Raw genomic sequence first — 19,379 nt, 5'->3', positions numbered from 1 at the left:
GCATTCTCCTCAGCCTGCCTCTTGTCCTCAGCCCCATGTGGGCTTGAGATGAGGACCGGGGACCTGGCTTTGGAGACCAGGTATGAGATCCAACCAGCTGTCCCTGCTTACAAAGTGCTTGGAAACCATCTCTGACCCCTGCACCTTGCTTCAGGGTTTCCAAGACCTTGGGGAAGTGCTTCATCCCATCCACCTCCCCCGGCCTGGGGCCAGGAGAATGGCTTTATTGCTTTTTTAGAGTTGGCTTTCAATTTTATTAGAAGAGAACAAAGCAAATATTCCATAACTCGATGCTGTTGCCTTGGCTGGATTATGGGAGAGGGCGGTCTTCTGCCAGGAGGTGATCTCCAGCCTGGCAGTGGGGGAGGGGAAAGCTGGAGAGAGCTGGAATGGACACCTGGACTCTGGCCATCTCCCAGGCTCCTGCCTGCAGGCCCCATAGCCTGTCAGGGCCCCTGCCTCCCGTTTGCCCTATGTTGCTGCCAGCCCAGGCCTCTCCAAGGGAGAGGCATGAGGTGGGACGTGTGTGCGCTGTGGGCTCAGCTCAGGCTTCTGCCCATCCCCTGCAGTGTGTGGGAGATCGTGGGCCAGCAGGGGGGCGGCCTGTCGGTGCTGCGGACCTTCCGCCTGATGCGGGTGCTGAAGCTGGTACGCTTCCTGCCGGCGCTGCAGCGGCAGCTCGTGGTGCTCATGAAGACCATGGACAATGTGGCCACCTTCTGCATGCTGCTCATGCTCTTCATCTTCATCTTCAGGTGAGGGTGGGGTGGGAGAAGGACCCATGCACAGCCATCTACACACAGGGCAGGGGTGCTAGGCTCTGACACCCCCTTTCTGCGGCCTCCTATGTTCCCAGCATCCTGGGCATGCATCTCTTCGGCTGCAAATTTGCGTCTGAGCGCGACGGGGATACGCTGCCTGATCGCAAGAACTTTGACTCCCTTCTCTGGGCCATCGTCACCGTCTTTCAGGTGCAATGCAGCCGGCACAATGGGGGGAGGGGTATGGGACAGGGTCGTTCTGAGAAAGGCCCTGACCACTGCCTTCTGCTCGCAGATCCTGACCCAGGAGGACTGGAACAAAGTGCTCTACAATGGCATGGCCTCCACGTCGTCCTGGGCTGCCCTCTACTTCATTGCCCTCATGACCTTCGGCAACTACGTCCTCTTCAATCTACTGGTTGCCATCCTGGTGGAGGGTTTCCAGGCAGAGGTAACCTCCTGCCCTCATTGCGCCTCTGCCAGGAGGAATCCACTGCCCTGCTGGGGTGGATGCTGTGGTGGTCCCTGGAAAATGCTCCTCAGATGATGCTTAGGGGTTTAAGGATGGAGAGGAAATCTACAGCACATGAGAGACAGGAAGCTAGCAGGGCCCCCCACTTCTATGAAGTATCTTAATCCCTTCCCCAGATGTTGGTCTTGGGGAAAGGCAGAAGGACCCATCTAAGCCCAGAGGTGGGGACATTGTGTGTGTGAACGGAGGGTGGGGATCTGAGCTTGGACTGAGCTGAGGAAGGTGCCACATTGAGGACCCAAGCAGGGCTGAGCTGCCCAGGGTGAGAAATGAGCCCAATTAACTGTAGCATGGCAGAGATGAGCGTCCTATTTCCAGCCGACTCCATCACCTTCGTCATAGACAGCATCATCAATTAATATTGACTTACATCGATTCTGCTCTGGCAGGGCCAGGGTGTGGCCTCTGTCCGAAGGACCACACTTCTTCCACTCTCTTGGTCCTGCCCTACTCCCCATACATCCCCTTCAGCACAACCATACCAAGCCCAGCACAGGTTGACCCAACCCAGAAAGACTCCAGGTTAGCCTCGAAGAAGCCCCTGGTCCAATTCTCTCCCGGTGACCCGGATGAAAACTCCCGCTGAGGCCTGGGCTATAAATACCCGGCACACGGTGGAAAAACAAAATTCTATTTTCTGACTCTTTCCCAGCCTAGCAAGAAAAGGCTGTTCCCCGTGGGCCGGCTGGGCCAGGCTGGGGTGCGGGTGCCTCTGTCCTACACAGCATGGACTGACTGATCCTGCTCTTCAGGATCCAGGAACTGCACCATCTCTTCCCTATGGGGGCCTTGAGGGCAGTTTCTGGGGGTCCGTCTTCTGGAGATGGCTGGGCCTCAGGTGGAGAGGAAGAGACATGGGTGCACTCCTTGGGACAGGATGCTTATTGGGGGGTCCCCTGAGTCCTGAATTTAGGGGTTCCCATAGTTTCACATGGGGTCTTCTTAGTTTCTGCTCTGGGACTGGAGGAAGAGGAGGAGGAAAAGCTGGACCTAGAAGGGCCCATTTTTATGTGCTTTTTTAAATTTTATAATTACTTTATTTAAACACCATAACACCATGGTTACAAGGTTGTTCATAATACCGTTTTTTTTTCTTTTTACATAGTTACAAAGTTGTTCATGATTGAATTTTTGTCATACAATGTACATCTTTCACCAGTACATGAATATGGAAAGTATTATGCTGAGTGAAATGAATCAGAGAGAGGGGATAGAAAGAATAATCCACTCATTTGTGAGAAGGGCCCTTTCTACAGCTCCTAAGGGCAAAGATTCCCTCTGAAAATCCCTTTGGAGAGAAATGTAAAGCTTTCCTGGCCAATTCTCCTGCCCTGCCCTGCCCTCCCAGCCACTGCGCCATTTCCGCAAACACCTGGTTATGCCTGGTTGCTAGGCAGCAGCAATTCTGCGTGTGGGCGCCGCAGAGAGCAGCTTGGCCTGGTCACTCTGGCCCCATTGGGGGGCTGTGACTGCCTGGCCTGCTGAGTGCAATGAGTGCAAGTGCCAATGAAAAGAGGGGCTCCCTGAGGGTGGGACAGAGCCAGGATTTCAGGACCCTTCTGGGGGGTGTTGTCCTCTATCTATCTGCCCAGGTCAGGGTCTACACACCTACTGCTTCCTGTGTGAACTTTTAGGGGGAAGTTGCTGTGGCTAAGCAGGTGTCCATAATTGGTGTGGGGAGGCTGATTGGCTTCGCTGATGGCTTGCTTCACTCAAGAAGCTGCACCCCTCAGTGTGACCAGTGGACACCCCAACAGTGTGTTGAGGGCTCTATCAACAGGGAGACCTGGAGGATAGCCCCCACTGGTCGGACCACCCTAGTATGAGAAAGGAGGGAGAGTCCACCCAGGATAAGCCCTGCTGGGATGTTGATTTCTCCACTTCAGGGGGCAGCAGCCTGGATCCCTTTGTATCTGTCATTCCCACACATAATTAAATGAACAGGCAACAGGCCCGGCATGAGGCCATTAATTGATAGGAAACAACATCACAGCCGCTATCTTGGTGTTTCTTGTTACATCCCATCCCCATCGAAGGCAGATCCGTGGGGCCTACCATCACCTCCATGGAAAGCGTTTCCAAGGATGTTGGGGGCCTCCATCTGTTCCTGCCACGGGTCCTCATCTTTGTGACTCTGCTCCCCTTTCAGATTCATTCTGGCCTGAAGGCCTGTGGTTGAATTCTGGAAGGCCCTCCTGTGCCCTTGCTCTGGCTCCCGTCCCCCCCTTGTTTCATGCTATCTAGCCTGCACCCCGCCTTTTCTTCATCCTCTTGCGACATGGCTGATGGTGCCCCTGACCAGCACCCGCGCCCTGCCTCCCCCTCTCCCTGTAGGAAATCAGCAAACGGGAAGATGCGAGTGGACAGTTGAGCTGTATTCAGCTGCCTGTCGACTCCCAGGGGGTAGGTACTCCTCGGGCTGGCATGCCCCGGGGTCCCCCACTCTGCCTCCGTGTCTCTGTGCTCGTGCTCAAGCTCGGCCCCTGTGCCCCTGTGGTCGCTGTAGTGGTCATTGGTGTCGTGAGGTTGGCTTCGATTTTAAGTCCCTTCCCCCCAGGAGAAACACAGGTCCTCTGACCTCTGACCCCCACCATCCCATGCAGGGCCCATTCCCGTTGCTGGCAGATGGCCCTGTGGGAGCAGGAAGGGACTTAGAATCCTGTGTGTGCAGGTGTGTGTCCTGGGTGTGGGCACCAAAGTCTGGGTCCTGAAAGAGCCTGAATCTTCCTCTGGGCCTCAGCTGCCTCCGTCTGTGGGTGCAGGCTGGCCCCTCCTTTCTTGCTCCCCTCACCCTCTCCCTGTTGGAGACCCCATATACTGTCCTCGCTCAGGTCAAGTCTCTGGAGGTTGGGGGTGGAGGTGGGGATGGGACAGAAGGTGTCTCTTGTCAAAATGGACCAGAAGTTTAAATCTTCCTAATGTACAAAGGTAGAACTGGTGTTTGGGGCACGTGCCTCCCCCAGCCCCCCACTCCAAGCCTGTACTCTGCCATTTCCGGCCCTGATATCAGAATTCGGGGCAAAGCTGTATTCCAATGGGACCACATGGTGCTGCATGTCCCGAGCAGCCCCCTGGAGATCCCACTTGATAATGAAAGGCCTCGTTAGGGATGTAAACTGAGTTAATGAAAATGATCCCCTGAGATGCCAATTACGCAATATTTATGTCCTTATCAAAAGTAGCAATCAAGTATTTCTTAATAACTTCTTAAGGAGAAGTGTGTAATTACCGGGGAGCCTACTGACCTGCTAAGAAGGAAGGAAAAAAAAAGTGTCCCAGAGACCAGGAGAGAGGGACAAACGGGGCCAGGGAGAGTGGAGCCTTGGGGACAAGGGAAAAATAGCAAAGAGATGGGGGAAGGGCATGACTTGTCCTGGGGCCTCTCAGCTTTCTTTCTGGGGTCCTTGAGTATGAAGCTCAGGGGGACAGCCTGCAGGAAGAGCAGAGGGCATGAACTTCACCCCAGGCCCTGTGTCCTTCCTCTTATGCCACCTGCCCAACTTGTCCCCACTCCCTTTAAGCCACTCTTGAAGCTGGTCCCAACCAGGCTGGTGTTAGCGGGGAGAAGGAGAGTTTCGGGTTTGGTCACAGTCATTGAGGTGTGGACATGGAAGGCCAAGTGTTGGGGGCCCTGGGGAGCCCCACCTGGGGCGTCTGACTGTCCATGCATGCCTTGTGTTGTGGTTGCTGTGGCCTCTATGTGATGTATGGACATAAGGTCTGGTCTGCCCATCGGCCACTGCCTGGCCAGGTTCCCTCACGGCTCCTTGCTCCCTCACTCCAGGGAGATGCCAACAAGTCTGAGTCGGAACCTGATTTCTTCTCCCCCAGCCTGGAGGGTGATGGTGATAGAAAGAAGCACTTGGCCTGTGAGTATTGGTCCTGGAGGTGCGATTCCCAGCTCTCAGCCATCTGTGAGTGGACTCAGGGCTGCTCTCTTGTCCACCTGCAGTGGTGTCCCTGGGAGAACACCCAGAGCTGCGGACCAGCCTGCTGCCCCCGCTCATCATCCACACTGCAGCCACACCCATGTCCTTGCCCAAAAGCTCCAGCACAGGCCTGGCTGAGCCTGTGGGGTCCAGCTCCCGCCGCACCAGCAGCAGCGGGTCAGCAGAGCCCGGGGCGGCCCACGAGATGAAGTCACCGGTAGGGGGTGTCCCTCTGTGGGGGGTGAAAGGAGTTGAAGGGGAAAGAGAAGGAAGGAGGTGGACCCCTAGGGTAGCCCTAAGTAACCCTGAACCAGTCCCAAGGAGTCAGCCTGGGCAGTGCAAGCAGCTGGAAGGTCTCTGGCCTAGGAGGAAAGAGCGTGGGGTTCTGATTCACTCCTTAGTGGCATGGCTAGGGTAAGACTTACCCTCCCAGCTCCCCTTTAATAACTTCTTTTGAGGATGCCTTGTCCAGATACTGAGTCTGCCAGGCACCTTTAGATGCTAGTCATATATATGTGCTTAAGGCATTTAATCTTCTCAACAGCCCATGAGGTTACCTCTGTTGTACAGGAGGGCCCAAGTCCAGGACCGCTGGTGGGGTTTGTGGGAAATGGCACAACAATGGGATGACATAACAGCGTTGTCAGGGGATGGGGAGTCACCACTGTTAGAGCATGTTGCTCGAATGGATGGGGGGGGGTGTTTAGTTGTTTTAGGGATCAGGAGACTGAGCCAAAGAGAGGTTTAATAACTTGTCCGAGGTCACACAGCTGCTTGACATGAGCCAGGCTCTGAATGGACCAGTGCGTCTGAGACAGAGCTACTCATGTCTCTTCATCTGATGGGATGCCAGGGAGACTCACATCTTATGGGGGTGCACATGAGGAGGTTACAGGACCAGGGAGGTCCATCCTGGCTGAGCCATTCCCCTCTGCTCCCCCACAGCCAAGCGCCCGCAGTTCCCCACACAGCCCCTGGAGCGCCGCCAGTAGCTGGACCAGTCGTCGATCCAGCCGCAACAGCCTTGGCCGGGCTCCCAGCCTGAAGCGCAGGAGCCCTAGTGGGGAGCGGCGGTCGCTGCTGTCAGGGGAGGGCCGGGAGAGCCAGGACGAGGAGGAGAGCTCGGAAGAGGAGCGGGCCAGCCCAGTGGGCAGTGACCGGCGTCCTGGGAGCTCCCTGGAGCGGGAGGCCAAGAGCTCCTTTGAGCTGCCGGACACGCTACAGGTGCCTGGGCTTCCCCACACAGCTGTAGGCCGCAGCTCTGCCTCTGAGCATCACGACTGCAATGGCAAGTCGGCCCCTGGGCGCCAGCCCCATGCACTGCGGCCCGACGACCCTCCACTGGATGGGGACGATGGAGATGATGAAGGCAACTTGGTGAGACCCCTTCATACTCCTGACCTTGAGCAAGAGGAAGTGGGCCCAGAGAGATAGTATAGTGGGTAGGGCATTTACCTCACATACAGCCAACCCCAGGCTTGATCCCTGGCGCCCCATATGGTACCCAAAACATTGCCAGGAGTGTTCCCAGGAGTAAACCTTGAGCATTGCTGGGTGTAAACTCCCCAGAAAAGGGGTTGTGATGTGGCCCAGCAGGCACAGGACTGGACCACCTCTGCCAGTTTGATAACATTCCAAGAATTACCATCCTATCCAGGAGACCTCAAAGGGGTAAAGCTGGCCCGACAGCTGAACTCCGAGCACCCCCTTCTTTTCCCTCTGCCCACCCTGTCAAGCCTTAAATCTTCTTCCGTCCCCCAAGCCACAGCCCTGTGGCCTGTGGTGCCAGGAATGGTTTCGGGCAGATGTGCATGAATGTTTCATGGCCTCCCCTGTGACTCAGAAAGACCCATCACTCATCCCAGAAGCCGATGGATGGCTTCCCTGTCCCCCTTTTGTCTGCACCTCATCAAGAGACTCATGAGACTTCACACCCTTCCTGTCTTCCCCTCCTCCACTGTCTCCACCCCTCCCCTTTTATCCCCAGGGTGGAGGTGTGGTGGGAGAACAGGGGCTCTTGTCCCAGGTGTCCAGGTGTGATTGTGTACTGACAGCTGTGATGGGGACAGTGTCTGATAATAGATGCAGCTTCCGAGCACAGCAGGAGGGAAGGAGAGCAGTGGGGGGTGGGAGGTCCTGGCTGGAGGTCCAGATGGGGAGGGGAGGAAATGAGGGTACCCCAGGAGAACAAGGGGGCTTCAGGGAGTGGGGAGCTAGTTTGAAGACTAAAGGAAGGAAGAGAAGGAGCTTGGGTTGAGCTATGAGCTAGGCAGGATTATGTGAGGAGGGAGGACTGGGGGCTGCAGGGAAGGGACTGGGATTTGGCCCTGCTCATACCTTGTGATTCTCCTACAGAGCAAAGGAGAACGGATGCGAGCATGGATCCGGGCTCGGCTCCCTGCCTGCTGCCGTGAACGCGACTCATGGTCGGCCTACGTCTTCCCCCCACAGTCCAAGTGAGCTCTGACTGACCCTCTGACACCAGCCTGGGGATACTGGGGGAGACCCTGTGGGTGGGTGTGCATCTCCACATGAGATCCTATTCTGCCTTTATGTCTGGCCTGTTTTTCTGTTTTTGTTTTGCTTTGTTTGGGGGCCATACCCAGGAATGCTAAGGTTTCATTTGAATCTGGGGTCAATTCTTGGCATCCCATATGGTCCCCCAAGCCTGCCAGGAGTGATTTCTAATCACAGAGCCTGAAGTAATAACCCCGGAGCGCCCAGGTGTAGCCAGGTGTAGCCCAAAAATCAAGCTGCATCCATTGGCTCTGGGATCAGGAATGAATCCTGGCGGTGCTAGGGTTGAGGGAGGTGGGGGAAGATGCTGGAGATTCTGGGGATCTTACCCGGTTTGGCAGGATGTAAGGCAAATGCTCTACCCACTGTACTGTCTCTGGTCCTGTTTTTATGTTCTTTAGCCCATATCTGATGAGTAGATAAGAAAAAAGAAAGAATCTGGAGGGGGGAAAGGATGGACAATCTGGATAGCATGGATGAATAAGAGCAATGGTCCTCAAACTACGGCCCGCGGGCCACATATTGTATTTATTCCCATTTTGTTCCTTCACTTCTAAATAAGATATATGCAGTGTGCATAGAAATTTGTTCATAATTTTTGTTTTTACTATAATCCGGCCCTCCAACAGTCTGAAGGACAGTGAACTGGCCCCCTGTTTAAAAAGTTTGAGGACCCCTGAATAAGAGTATCTGGACGAAATGTCAGAGAGATAGAGATCGTGCAGGTGTTAAGGCACTTGTCTTGCCTGGGGCCAACCCCAACACAATCCCCAGCTGCGCAGCCAGCTGTGACCCTCCCTCCCCACAAAAAAGGAATCGGGCCAGAGTGATAGTACAGCAGTAGGGCATCTGTCTTGCACGCACGCTGACCCAGGATGAATTCGGGTTCAATTTCCGGCATCCCATATGGGTCCCCCAAGCCTGCCAGTAGTGATTTCTGATCACAGAGCCAGGAGTAAGCCCTGAGCACTGCCAGGTGTGGCCCCCAAAATAAAAAAATAATAAAAAATAAAAGAATCGGGATGTGATCTCGATGTGATTGTTGGCTAAGAGAATTTGCTATCACTGGGTGTTTTTTTTTTTTTTTTTATCACTGGGTTCTGATGGGATCTGATAGGTGAATGGGTAGATCTGGAATGATTTGGATAATAGTGGGTACCCCTGAGCAGGTTCCGTCTCCTGTGTCACCGGATCATCACCCACAAGATGTTTGACCATGTGGTTCTCGTAATCATCTTCCTCAATTGCATCACCATTGCCATGGAGCGCCCCAAGATCGACCCCCACAGTGCTGTGAGTGCAGTAGTGCTGAGGTTCCCTTGGGTCATGGGTCTGTGAGGGACTTGGCCTGGCAGTGTGCATGGAGCTTTCCAGAGACCCGTGGGAAAGAAGGGGTCTCCCTAAGTCTCCCTGTCCTAGCAGGAGTACCACTTCCTGCTTCTGTTCCCTATCTGGGATACTCCAGGTAGGAAGTGTGCCCAGCTCCTTATTGAGATGAATCTGGGATTTGCCTGTCACCTCGTCTCTGCAGGGACAAAACAGTCCCTACCTTGTGTCTGCCACCTCCAGAAGGGAAGCTGCACTCTGGGGCTGATCAAGTCCCCAACAAGCAGGTTTTCCTGGGCTTACTCAGGAGAAGATGCTGGCAGCCTGAGAGTCTGGACCCATTCCCAGGGCCTAACCTGTCCAAATCACGCCCACCCAGTCACACAGGTTCCTGGGGTGACTTTCTTAGTCAGCTCTTTACCCCCAACAAGCTGACAACAATGGGATCAGGAAGGGAAGGGTGACCCCACGGACTGGGTGGCCTCCTTGGCTGGAGGTAGCCCCACGCTCCTTAAGCCTCATTGTTCCCTTCTCAGCACTGCCGGGGCTTCTGTTTCCCATTAGGGCAGGCAAAGAGGGAGGGCTGAGGAATGGATGGATTTACTGGGTGGGAAGAAGCACAGCACTGGGAATCCCCAGAGCCCTACCAGGGTTGAAGTACAAGCATACACACACACACCCTTCCTTGGTCTGAGTCTCTGAGTGGAAATCAGCCCGTACACCTTCAGGGCACACATCTGGGGGACTAAGTCCTGCCTTTTTGTCCAGTTCATCAGGGATGCAGTGCTCCCAGGACTCTGGTGGCCCTGCAGTTCAGTTCCGGGACCCAGAGGAGAGTGGGGTTGTGGGGATAGGCAGGTCATCCCAGTAGAAACTGGGATATGCTCCTCTTGGGGTGCGGATGTTCTATGGGGAACATGGTGGGGAATAGAGTGAGTTGGAGGTTTGGCACTGTGTGTGCATGCCTCCCATGCACATGTGCCTGTGCTTGTATGCATGCATGTGCTTGTGTGTACCACGTGTGCGTACCTTGTGTCCATGTCAGTGTGTGCCCATGTGTTCCCATGGTGTGCATGTGCGTGTGTGTGTGCATTCACATGTGTGCTCGCAGGCAGAGAGAGCAGTGCCAGTGGAACTCAGCCCTGGCCCAGGAGGGAGCAGTGGACAGCGTGGTCTGCTCTCTCTTGCAGGAGCGCATCTTCCTCACCCTCTCCAACTATATCTTCACAGCAGTTTTCCTGGCTGAGATGACAGTGAAGGTGAAGGGAGGTGGCAGGTGGCTGGCAAGTAGGGGTGGGCTGGGGGTGCCCCAAGGCTTCCACTGAGGTGGTCACACGGGCATCCCCAGGTGGTGGCGCTGGGCTGGTGCTTTGGAGAGCAGGCGTACCTGCGCAGCAGCTGGAATGTGCTGGACGGGCTACTGGTGCTCATTTCCGTCATCGACATCCTGGTGTCCACCGTCTCCGACAGCGGCACCAAGATCCTGGGCATGCTGCGGGTGCTGCGGCTGCTGCGGACCCTGCGCCCGCTCAGGTGGGCCCCCTGCCCAGCCCCTTCTTGACCACCCACCTAGACTCCATCACAGGGCAAGTCCCTACTGTCTCTCCTGCTACAGATAAGGGCCCCACATGATTGGTCTGCCAGCTCCCTTGGGCAGGCCATGGGACAAGGTTGGGGAGTTCCTACGGGTAGGGGAGTGCTGCTCTGTGTCAAGAAGGCTGAGGGAATCAATGAGTTGAGCCTGAGGGAGGCAGGTGGCACCTGTGTAGACAAGTTCTAAGAGGGTGGGGGGGGGGCCGGAGAGATACCACAACAGCGTTTGCCTTGCAAGCAGCTGATCCAGGACCAAAGGTGGTTGGTTCAAATTCCGGTGTCCCATATGGTCCCCCGTGCCTGCCAGGAGCTATTTCTGAGCAGACAGCCAGGAGTAACCCCTGAGCACCGCCGGGTGTGGCCCAAAAACAAACAAAAAAAAGAGGGTGGTGGAGCCAGGCAAGTGCCGCTCACCCTGCTGCCTTTTGCCTCAGGGTGATAAGCCGGGCTCAGGGGCTGAAGCTGGTGGTAGAGACACTCATGTCCTCACTCAAGCCCATCGGGAACATCGTGGTCATCTGCTGTGCCTTTTTCATCATCTTTGGCATCCTGGGGGTGCAGGTTAGTGTGTGTTGGGGTGTGGGTAGAGGGAGTAGATCTCAGTGGAAGCAGGGATACGGCCTTCCACTTGGTCTCTGGGCTAAAGCCTGATTGCTGCTGGCATGGAAGTAGGAAGGAAGGGAGGGAGGGAAGAAGGAAAGAAAGAAGGGGAGCCAAAGAGATAGTCCAAAGAGTAAGCCACTGGTCTTGCATGCATCCAAACCAGGTTCCATCCTCAGTATCCCATATAGTCCCCCAAGCATTACTAGAAGTGATTCCTAAGTGCAGAGCCAGAAGTAATCTTTGAGCATTACTGGGTGTATCCCTCTTTGGAGAAAAAAAAAGGAGGAAAGGAGGAAAAAAAGGAGAGAGGGAGGAAGTAAAGAAGGAGTGAGAGGAGAGACGGGAAGGGGACTCCTCCAGAGGCCCCACACCCTGCCTTGCAGGCATTTCACTGGAAACTGGGAGCCTGTAGGAGAATCTCAAGGGGGATCAGTGCCTCCCAGAAGCTTCTGGCCACGACAGCCACGAGCAGGCAGCTACTCCCCACTCCCTGTGCCAGCACAAGCCTGCTTGGCCCATGTGTGCTCAGGGACCCCCCTTCCCTGCCTGTACAGGCGGGTTGTGGACCAGCCTGCTAGTGGGGCCCAGACAGCTGGGTCAGGTTAGTGGCCTGCTGGCAGGCAGGCGGGCGCAGACCCCAGACGAGGCAGGAAGTGGGGGCTGCAGGGGAAACTTGGCATCTGTCCCAGGAAAGGAGTTTGGCTTTGGAGGGGAGAAAGCAGGATCCAGCCGGCGCCTCCAGGAGCTGGGAGCCCCTCCAGTCTGTCTCCCAGAGTCCCCCCGCAACCTAGTCCTGCTGTTTTCAGCTGGAGGGAAGGCAGCTGGCTGCTGGGGCCACGTAAGGCCTCCTATGTGGCTCTCCCCTACTCTGACTTCCTGGGGTGTCTTCTGCCCTGGGGAGAAGGATGTTCTTGGTTTCCTAGAATTCCTGAGCTCTGGAGACCAGGCTGGGGCCCATTTGCGAAGGCTGTTTGCTGCATCTGGCGGGTGCCCAGGCCTCTTCCCTACTCTGACACATCCCAACTCACCTCTCATCCTCTCTCTCTTCCTCACCCACAATAGTCCCAGCCTGACCCAGACACACAGACCTTGGTTCCTGCTCCTTTCCTCACTACTGCCCCCTTTCTGCCATTACTCATTCCCCAACTTACAGAGTGAATTACTTCCCTGAGCCTCAGCTTCAGCTTTTCTATTCTTTGATCAGACCTAGCTCCATACCTTTATCCCCAAAAGGGGTCAGAAGTGTGCTGGAGCATTTACATTTATAGCACCTTTTCAGGTGACCCTCCTGGAAGGACACCCCCACCCAGCCTTCTCCCTTTCTACTTGCTCTAGGGCCTCTGCTGCCAGAGTTCAAAGATTCCTTGTATATTGACTAGGCATCCCTTGGTGTTGTCAGAGGTCTCGGGCCCTGGGGTAGATGTGGGGCAGTAAGGCCAGGAAGCTGGCTGTGGCCATGGCTCATTTTGCTCCATCTCCGGACATGCATGCTCAGCTCTTCAAAGGGAAGTTCTTCGTGTGCCAGGGCGAGGACACCAGGAATATCACCAACAAGTCTGACTGTGCTGAGGCCAGTTACCGGTGGGTCCGGCACAAGTACAATTTTGACAACCTCGGCCAGGTGAGCCCGGACTCTAAAACAGGGATGGGAGCATGTCCAGGTTGAATGATGCACACAGGGCAAGCGGTACACTGGTCATGTGTACTCAGCCCGTGTAGGGTTGTCCTGTGTGTCCTGGAAGGCCATGGGGGAGGTAAGAAGGGGGAATAAAAGCTTAACAAGGTGGCAGGTATGGATTGCTGGCAGGATAATGCTTTCCTCACTCCACATCTACAGAAATAAAATAGAGAAAAGCAAGTTATAGAGTCAGAAAGATAATACAGCGGGTAGGGTACTTGCCTTGCATGTGGCCAATCTGGGCTTGATCTCTAGCATCTTTATGGTCTCCTGAGCACCACCAGGAGTGATTCCTGAGTGTGCAGTCAGTAGTAGTAGTCAGTAGTAGCATAGCTGGGTGTGGCTTCAAACTAAACAAAAAAGAATTCTAGAAAATCAAGGCTGATGGGGCCGGGCGGTGGCGCTAGAGGTAAGGTGCCTGCCTTGCCTGCGCTAGCCTTGGATGGACAGCGGTTCGATCCCCCGGTTTCCCATATGGTCCCCCAAGCCAGGAGCGACTTCTGAGCGCATAGCCAGGAGTAACTCCTGAGCGTCACTGGGTGTGGCCCAAAAACAAAACAAAAAAAAAAATCAAGGCTGCTCAGTTTTGCCACTTTGTTTTCCAAAACTCTCTGGGGTATGAATTTCTGGATGAAAGGAGCTCAAGGGTCCCTTGCTCTACCAGGCTGAGGTCAGAGGTTCTGGGACTTCCTACCATTCTGGGAGCAGCTGCTCTCTTGGAACCTGGAGTTTGACTCCAGTAGGTGGCAGAGGGTGGGGTGTGGTCAGCATATGTCCTGGAAGTCACAGGGTTTCTTCACCTCTCCCAGGCCCTGATGTCACTGTTCGTGCTCGCCTCCAAAGATGGCTGGGTGGACATCATGTACGACGGCCTGGATGCCGTGGGCGTGGATCAGCAGGTGGGGACCTGTCTTTGGGCTCAGGACATGCTGTTTGGGCTCTACGAACATGACAGGATGGTACTGACAAAGAGGGACAGATAGAATGGCACTGACAGGTGGCCCAATGCCATCCTAGAGGTGTCTTCTTGCTGAGAGACTCAATCAGGAGCCTCTGGAGGCATACCTCAGGGTGTGTTTTACTGGCTTGCAATAGGTTTAAAAGAGCTCTTTTATTTATTTACTTTTAATTAGTGACCTTTGAAAATGGGCTAAGTTAGTCTGAACACTGCTAAGTGGCTCCCGGCACCAGAGGGCCCAAAGTTTATACATCATCAAGTCAAAAGTCCTACACTGTCCAGCCTATGGCACTGGGAAAGAAAGGCTTAGAAAAGTAAAATTAAGGGGCCGGTGAGGTGGCGCTAGAGATAAGGTAGCCTTGCAAGTGCTAGCCAAGGAAGGTCCGTGGTTCTATCCCTGACTGTCCCATATGGTCCCATATGGTCCACCCAAGCCAGGGGCAATTTCTGAGCACTTAGCCAGGAGTAACCCCTGAGCATCAAACGGGTGTGACCCCCCCAAAAAAAGAAAAGTAAAATTAATTAGAGGGGCTAAGCCAAAAAAACAAAAAAAACAAAAAAAAAAACAAATTAATTAGGGGCATGAGGTGTGAACGTATTTGCCTTGCATTTGACTAACTCAATGTTAGCCCTAACTCTAAATTTGTGCTCAAAATCTTCCAAGAGTAACCCCAATCACAAAACCAGGAGAACTGCTGGGTATGGTTCCAACCCTCCCTAAGTGATCAATTAAATTTGATATTGGGGAGACCAAAGTGATAGCACAGTGGGGAGGGCATTTGCTTTTCAAAGACCAACCCAGGTTTTTTCTCTGGCATCCTATATGGATCCCTGAGCTTGCCAGAAGTAATTTCCTTATTTTTTTGGTTTCTAGGCCATACCTGGCAGCATTCAGGAGTTACTCCTGGCTCTGCACTCAGAAACCACTCCTAGTAGGCTTAGGGGACCATATGGAATAACAGGGATCGAACCCGGTTCGTCCTGGGTCGGTCACATGCAAGGCAAAAACCTTACTGCTGTGCTATCTCTCTAGCCTCCATGCCAGGAGTAATTTCTGAGTGCAGAGCCAAAAGTAATGCCTGAGCACTGCCAGATGTGCCACCCCCCCCCATAAAAAGAGAAGAATTGAAACTGGGTCCAAAGAAAAAGACAGGGATAAAGGTGCTTACCTTGTTTGTAGCTGACCCCAGTCTGTTCCCTGGTACCACATGATCCTCCAAACATCACTGGGAGTCATCCCTGAGCAGAAGCAAGAGTTTTCTTGAGCACCATTGGGTATAACCCCCGAAGTTCCAAAAACAAAGATAAATGAAAAGAGAAAAATAAAATCGACTAATTTCAGACCAGAGATATGGCTCAAAGGATTAGGACATATGCTTTGCATTCAAGAAATCTGGGTTTTAGCCCTGGACCAAGTATGCTTCCAAGCATGAGGAGAAACCCTAAGAACATTGAACTTGCCTTCCACTGGCAAACCCTGAGCACTGAGTCCTGAGCACTTCCCAATGGGAAAGCAAGAACAAAGCATCCCTGTTCTACTTTACTGTCGACTCCAGCCAGCCCTCCCTGCTGCCTGCCACCAAGCCCACGTCATCCCCTCATCCCCTGCTGGGACTCGGAGATGAGTGGGCTCCCATCTTCCGGGAGCCAGCCTGTGAGGGGGTGGCCCCCAGGGCTCATGCCACCCCCAGGCTGATGGCACCACCCCCTGTCCCATCTTTTTCCTACCAGCCCATCATGAACCACAACCCCTGGATGCTGCTGTACTTCATCTCCTTCCTGCTCATCGTGGCCTTCTTCGTCCTGAACATGTTCGTGGGTGTGGTGGTGGAGAACTTCCACAAGTGCCGGCAGCACCAAGAAGAGGAGGAGGCGCGACGGCGAGAGGAGAAGCGGCTGCGGAGACTGGAGAAAAAGAGAAGGAGTAAGGAGAAGCAGATGGCTGGTCGGTAGTCTTTCCACATCTCTCTGAGTCCTGCTTGAACTTGGCCTTGCGACAGAAGGGGGCCAGGGGCTGGGACAGGGGGGGCAGGGAGAAGATGCTCCCCCTTCCTCACCTCCTTCCCCCCAAGAGCATGCCAGCCGTCTGAGCCTGCATGAAGCAGACCAGCTCAGTCCCCCACCCTGTGGGGCTCCCCGCTCTCAGCGTCATGGCCCTTGGATGGTACCCAGTCAGGGCTATGCCTGACCTCTCCCAGCTCAACTCTCAGAGGAGCCCCATGGGTTGAGACACCTGCTCTGTTGCCCACGCCGATGCCAGGGACATGCTGGGAGGGGTTGGGTCCCAGTGCCAGCCTTGCTTGCACCAGGATTGTGAGCCAGCCTGGTATCAGTAGCTGCTGAGTCGGCCTCTGCAGACAGAGAAGCCCAGGCGCACCCTTCTATCTCCAGTGAAGCCACTGGCTTCCTATGCTTTGGAGGAGTCAAGCTGTCAAAAAAAAAAAAATCTCCCCTGGTTCAGTAAAGGTGTGAGGTCACTGGGTCTCTCTGGCCTATGAGGGCAGGACCAGGCACCCCAGGGTTGTATGCACCAGCTCCCATTTTCCTGGGGCTCAGGCATGCCCATTCCTCTCTGCTCTGTCTCCACCATGTTACTGTGTGGGTTCCTCAAAGCCTCTGTATGTGTCAGTGCGGGCTGTGGGCTCCCCTCCTCTCTCCTTCCTCTTGCACACTCTGCTCCGTCCCCCGGGATTTGTGAAATGTGAGTACCTCCCAGGGGTTGAGGGGAGCCCTGCCTCCATTTCGGTCTTGTTCCCTGCCAGCTGTGAGGGGCTCCTGGTGCCCAGAGAAAGGGGGGAGGGAGTGGGGTGTGGATAAGGAGGGTTGGGTCCTGGGGTGGCTTCAGGATGGAAACTTTGCCTTCCAGACAGCATTGGGGTGCAGTGGCCCAATTGTGCTTTCTCAGTGACCACAAGCCAGGCTACTGCTCTAGGCTATCGGTACCCTCACCTGTACTCCCAGCTCCCTCTGCCTCCCTCCGGGCAGGCTGGAGACACTTGTTCCCCATCTCCCCTAGCCAGCTAGCTCCTCTTTGGAGTCCATGGCCATCTGAGGGCTGCTCAAGAACAGGTTGCCCCTTCCTGTTATCTCTGACTTCCCGCCCTCAGCTCCCCATCCCTTATCCTCATGTCTCCTGTGCCCTCAAATCTGGGGCTGGAGGTATAGAGCCAGCCTTGGCCACTCAGGGTGCCCCAGCAGAGGCTGAAGGGGAGCGAGCTGTGAGGGGCCCTGCCCAGCCCATCTGGTCCGCCGGTGACCTGTGTCGTGTTTCGTTCTTTTAGATCTAATGCTGGACGATGTAATTACTTCCGGCAGCTCAGCCAGTGCGGCGCCAGGTACTGCGTCTGGGGGTGTGGGGTCCAGGGTGGCCCGGGGGGGCAGCAGGCCCTGCCCCCAGGCCCACCTCTTATGTCAGGGGTGTCCTCTTTGCTCCGGGTTCATGTCCCCTCTGGGTGCAGGGGTCCAGATCTCAGGGTACTGGACTCTGTACTCCACTGGATGGGAAGTGGGGGCCCTAGCTCACCTCCTCCTGACATTTCTCTGAGTACTGTCCTTCTCTTCCCAGGCTCCAGAGGCCAAGCACCCCAATCCCTGCTACCCCTCCCCACTCTGTTCCCTCCACGTTGGTGCACCCGCACCAGCCGCTTATTAGAGCTGCAAATCTCCTCTCTCTGGTCTGAGGGAGACTTTGATCCCGGCTAGCAGGAGGAGTGGAGCAGAGAGGGAGAGGGTTTGTTTTAAAAATGTACCGATGAATAATTGAACAGTCTCATTAATCGGCCGGTGGCCATATCATGGCTACACACAGCAGGAACAAGGGTCAGGGCCTGGGAAGCCACGTGCTATTCTTCCACAGCCCAGGATCTTGAGTGAGGGGGTCTCCTCCTCTTCTAGAACTGTCTTGGGAAGGGCCTTCGGTCCTGTTTGTTCTACCTGGTCCCAGGAGGGTGAGGGATTGTTCCATGTTCCAGCACAGTATCCGGATCATGGTGTGTGTGCCATGAGGCCCCTCCTGGGGTGTCACCCGCAGCTCCCCACTGTTTCCTGGGCCTCAGGGGTCAGCTCCATCCACAGACCCCACTGTTAAAATAGACTGACCCAACGTGAAAAACACTTAAGCTGCGGCCGGAGAAATAGCATGGAGGTCGGGCATTTGCCTTTCATGCAGAAGGTCGGTGGTTCGAATCCCAGCATCCCATATGGTCCCCCGAGCCTGCCAGGAGCAATTTCTGAGTGTAGAGCCAAGAGTAAAAACCCTGAGCATTGCCGGGTGTGACCCAAAAACCAAACCAAAACAAAACAAAAAACCACTTAAGCTACAACTTGACTTGGCATTTTTTTGCATGTTGAAGGCCCCTTTTATTACTCTCTAGAGCTTGGGAGCCAGAAGGTCTCTCACTCTAAACGGTGGCAGAGAAAGGCTGTTCAGCCACTGGTCCTTGAGGCCTTCACACAGGCATGGAAGATTTATTCGAAGCTTTAAGAAACATTGAAAATAAAAATAGGGAATCTCATAGGACTATCTTCTCTATCTGGCCTGAGGCCATATTTTCCTCACACTTCTGGGACCCCGCCACCCCAGGGGGCCCCCAGAGCTGCCATATGGTAGGTCATTCCAAGGCTTGAGTAGATGGATGTGTTGATTCTCCATGATGCTGGCATGCCGAGACCCCTATCTCTTGGGTACCAGGACTTGTGTCTCGATGTATAGTGTTCCACATCTCTGCTGAGGACTTTTGTGTTCGAGTGAAAGGAGGAGAGGGAGGCCATGTGGCTTCTCAGTGATGGGGCCCCACTGGGCTATACACTGAATATCCCCACTTCCTCTCACCCTTAAGCACCCACCACGGGGCTTGCCTACCAAGGCTCCCCTGCCAAGGATCAGCCCCTCACAACCCCCCAACTACTCCCTCTGATATATTCTTCAGTGCTCAAGTCTGGGCCTCTCTACCAGGTGCCCCAGGCTGGTCATCCCTACTCCTGCTGGCTCACTATACACTTCCCCTTTCTATCTGGTATTGGGGCACAAAGAACCCATGCAGAGCTCTGACCACCCCCCAGCCCTTGTCACAGAGCTGATGTCAGAGCCTGGGCAAGCGTACTTCAACTTTACATTGCTCAAGACTTGTCCCAGAGTTTATTTAAAGCCTAATTCTGCACCAGCCCCTAAACTCTCATCTGGTGAATATGGAGGGATGGGGGTGGCTGAGCCCCTGCAGCTCCAGGCAGTCCTGCAGCCCTACCCAGTGATGGAGCTAGTCTGGGGCACTGGGTCAAGGCCAGGCTCTCACCTCCCAGCTGGTGCTGGCAACCACGAAACTCTGGGCTGCTCCCACAGGAGGATGGGGGCAGCCAGACCCCAGGGAAAGTCTGAAGCCAAGAATGTCATGGTGCCATCATCCTAAGTGGCCACTCGGCCTCTGGCACTGCTCTGCTCCCTTGTGTCTCCTGTAGTTCTCTCCCCCTACTTCCCCACCTCCCC

The 19,379-nt window shown here is 54.8% G+C and overlaps 1 protein-coding gene across 5 annotated transcripts in view; it reads left to right on the top strand.

Moving 5' to 3' along the window:
- The window catches only part of CACNA1G (calcium voltage-gated channel subunit alpha1 G), a 66,648-nt gene that overhangs the window by 31,084 nt on the left and 16,185 nt on the right, over nt 1-19,379 (top strand). For 2 of the 5 annotated variants that reach the window (XM_049772843.1, XM_049772817.1), the window contains exons 11-26: nt 570-755; nt 857-971; nt 1,057-1,212; nt 3,628-3,696; nt 5,078-5,162; nt 5,246-5,439; nt 6,168-6,599; nt 7,578-7,678; nt 8,909-9,032; nt 10,256-10,324; nt 10,414-10,598; nt 11,093-11,219; nt 12,757-12,882; nt 13,749-13,838; nt 15,629-15,821; nt 17,179-17,232. In XM_049772843.1, coding sequence (XP_049628800.1) covers nt 570-755; nt 857-971; nt 1,057-1,212; nt 3,628-3,696; nt 5,078-5,162; nt 5,246-5,439; nt 6,168-6,599; nt 7,578-7,678; nt 8,909-9,032; nt 10,256-10,324; nt 10,414-10,598; nt 11,093-11,219; nt 12,757-12,882; nt 13,749-13,838; nt 15,629-15,821; nt 17,179-17,232 — 2,306 coding nt within the window. Of the gene's footprint in view, nt 1-569; nt 756-856; nt 972-1,056; nt 1,213-3,627; nt 3,697-5,077; nt 5,163-5,245; nt 5,440-6,167; nt 6,600-7,577; nt 7,679-8,908; nt 9,033-10,255; nt 10,325-10,413; nt 10,599-11,092; nt 11,220-12,756; nt 12,883-13,748; nt 13,839-15,628; nt 15,843-17,178; nt 17,233-19,379 lie in introns of all 5 variants that reach the window. The other 3 variants (XM_049772832.1, XM_049772825.1, XM_049772837.1) reach the window with 3 other exon arrangements.

Source organism: Suncus etruscus, chromosome 1 (assembly GCF_024139225.1).
Source record: "Suncus etruscus isolate mSunEtr1 chromosome 1, mSunEtr1.pri.cur, whole genome shotgun sequence".
NCBI lineage: Eukaryota > Metazoa > Chordata > Mammalia > Eulipotyphla > Soricidae > Suncus > Suncus etruscus.
The sequence above is the reverse complement of the archived record's forward strand: the minus strand, read 5'-3'. Positions and strand labels throughout refer to the sequence as shown.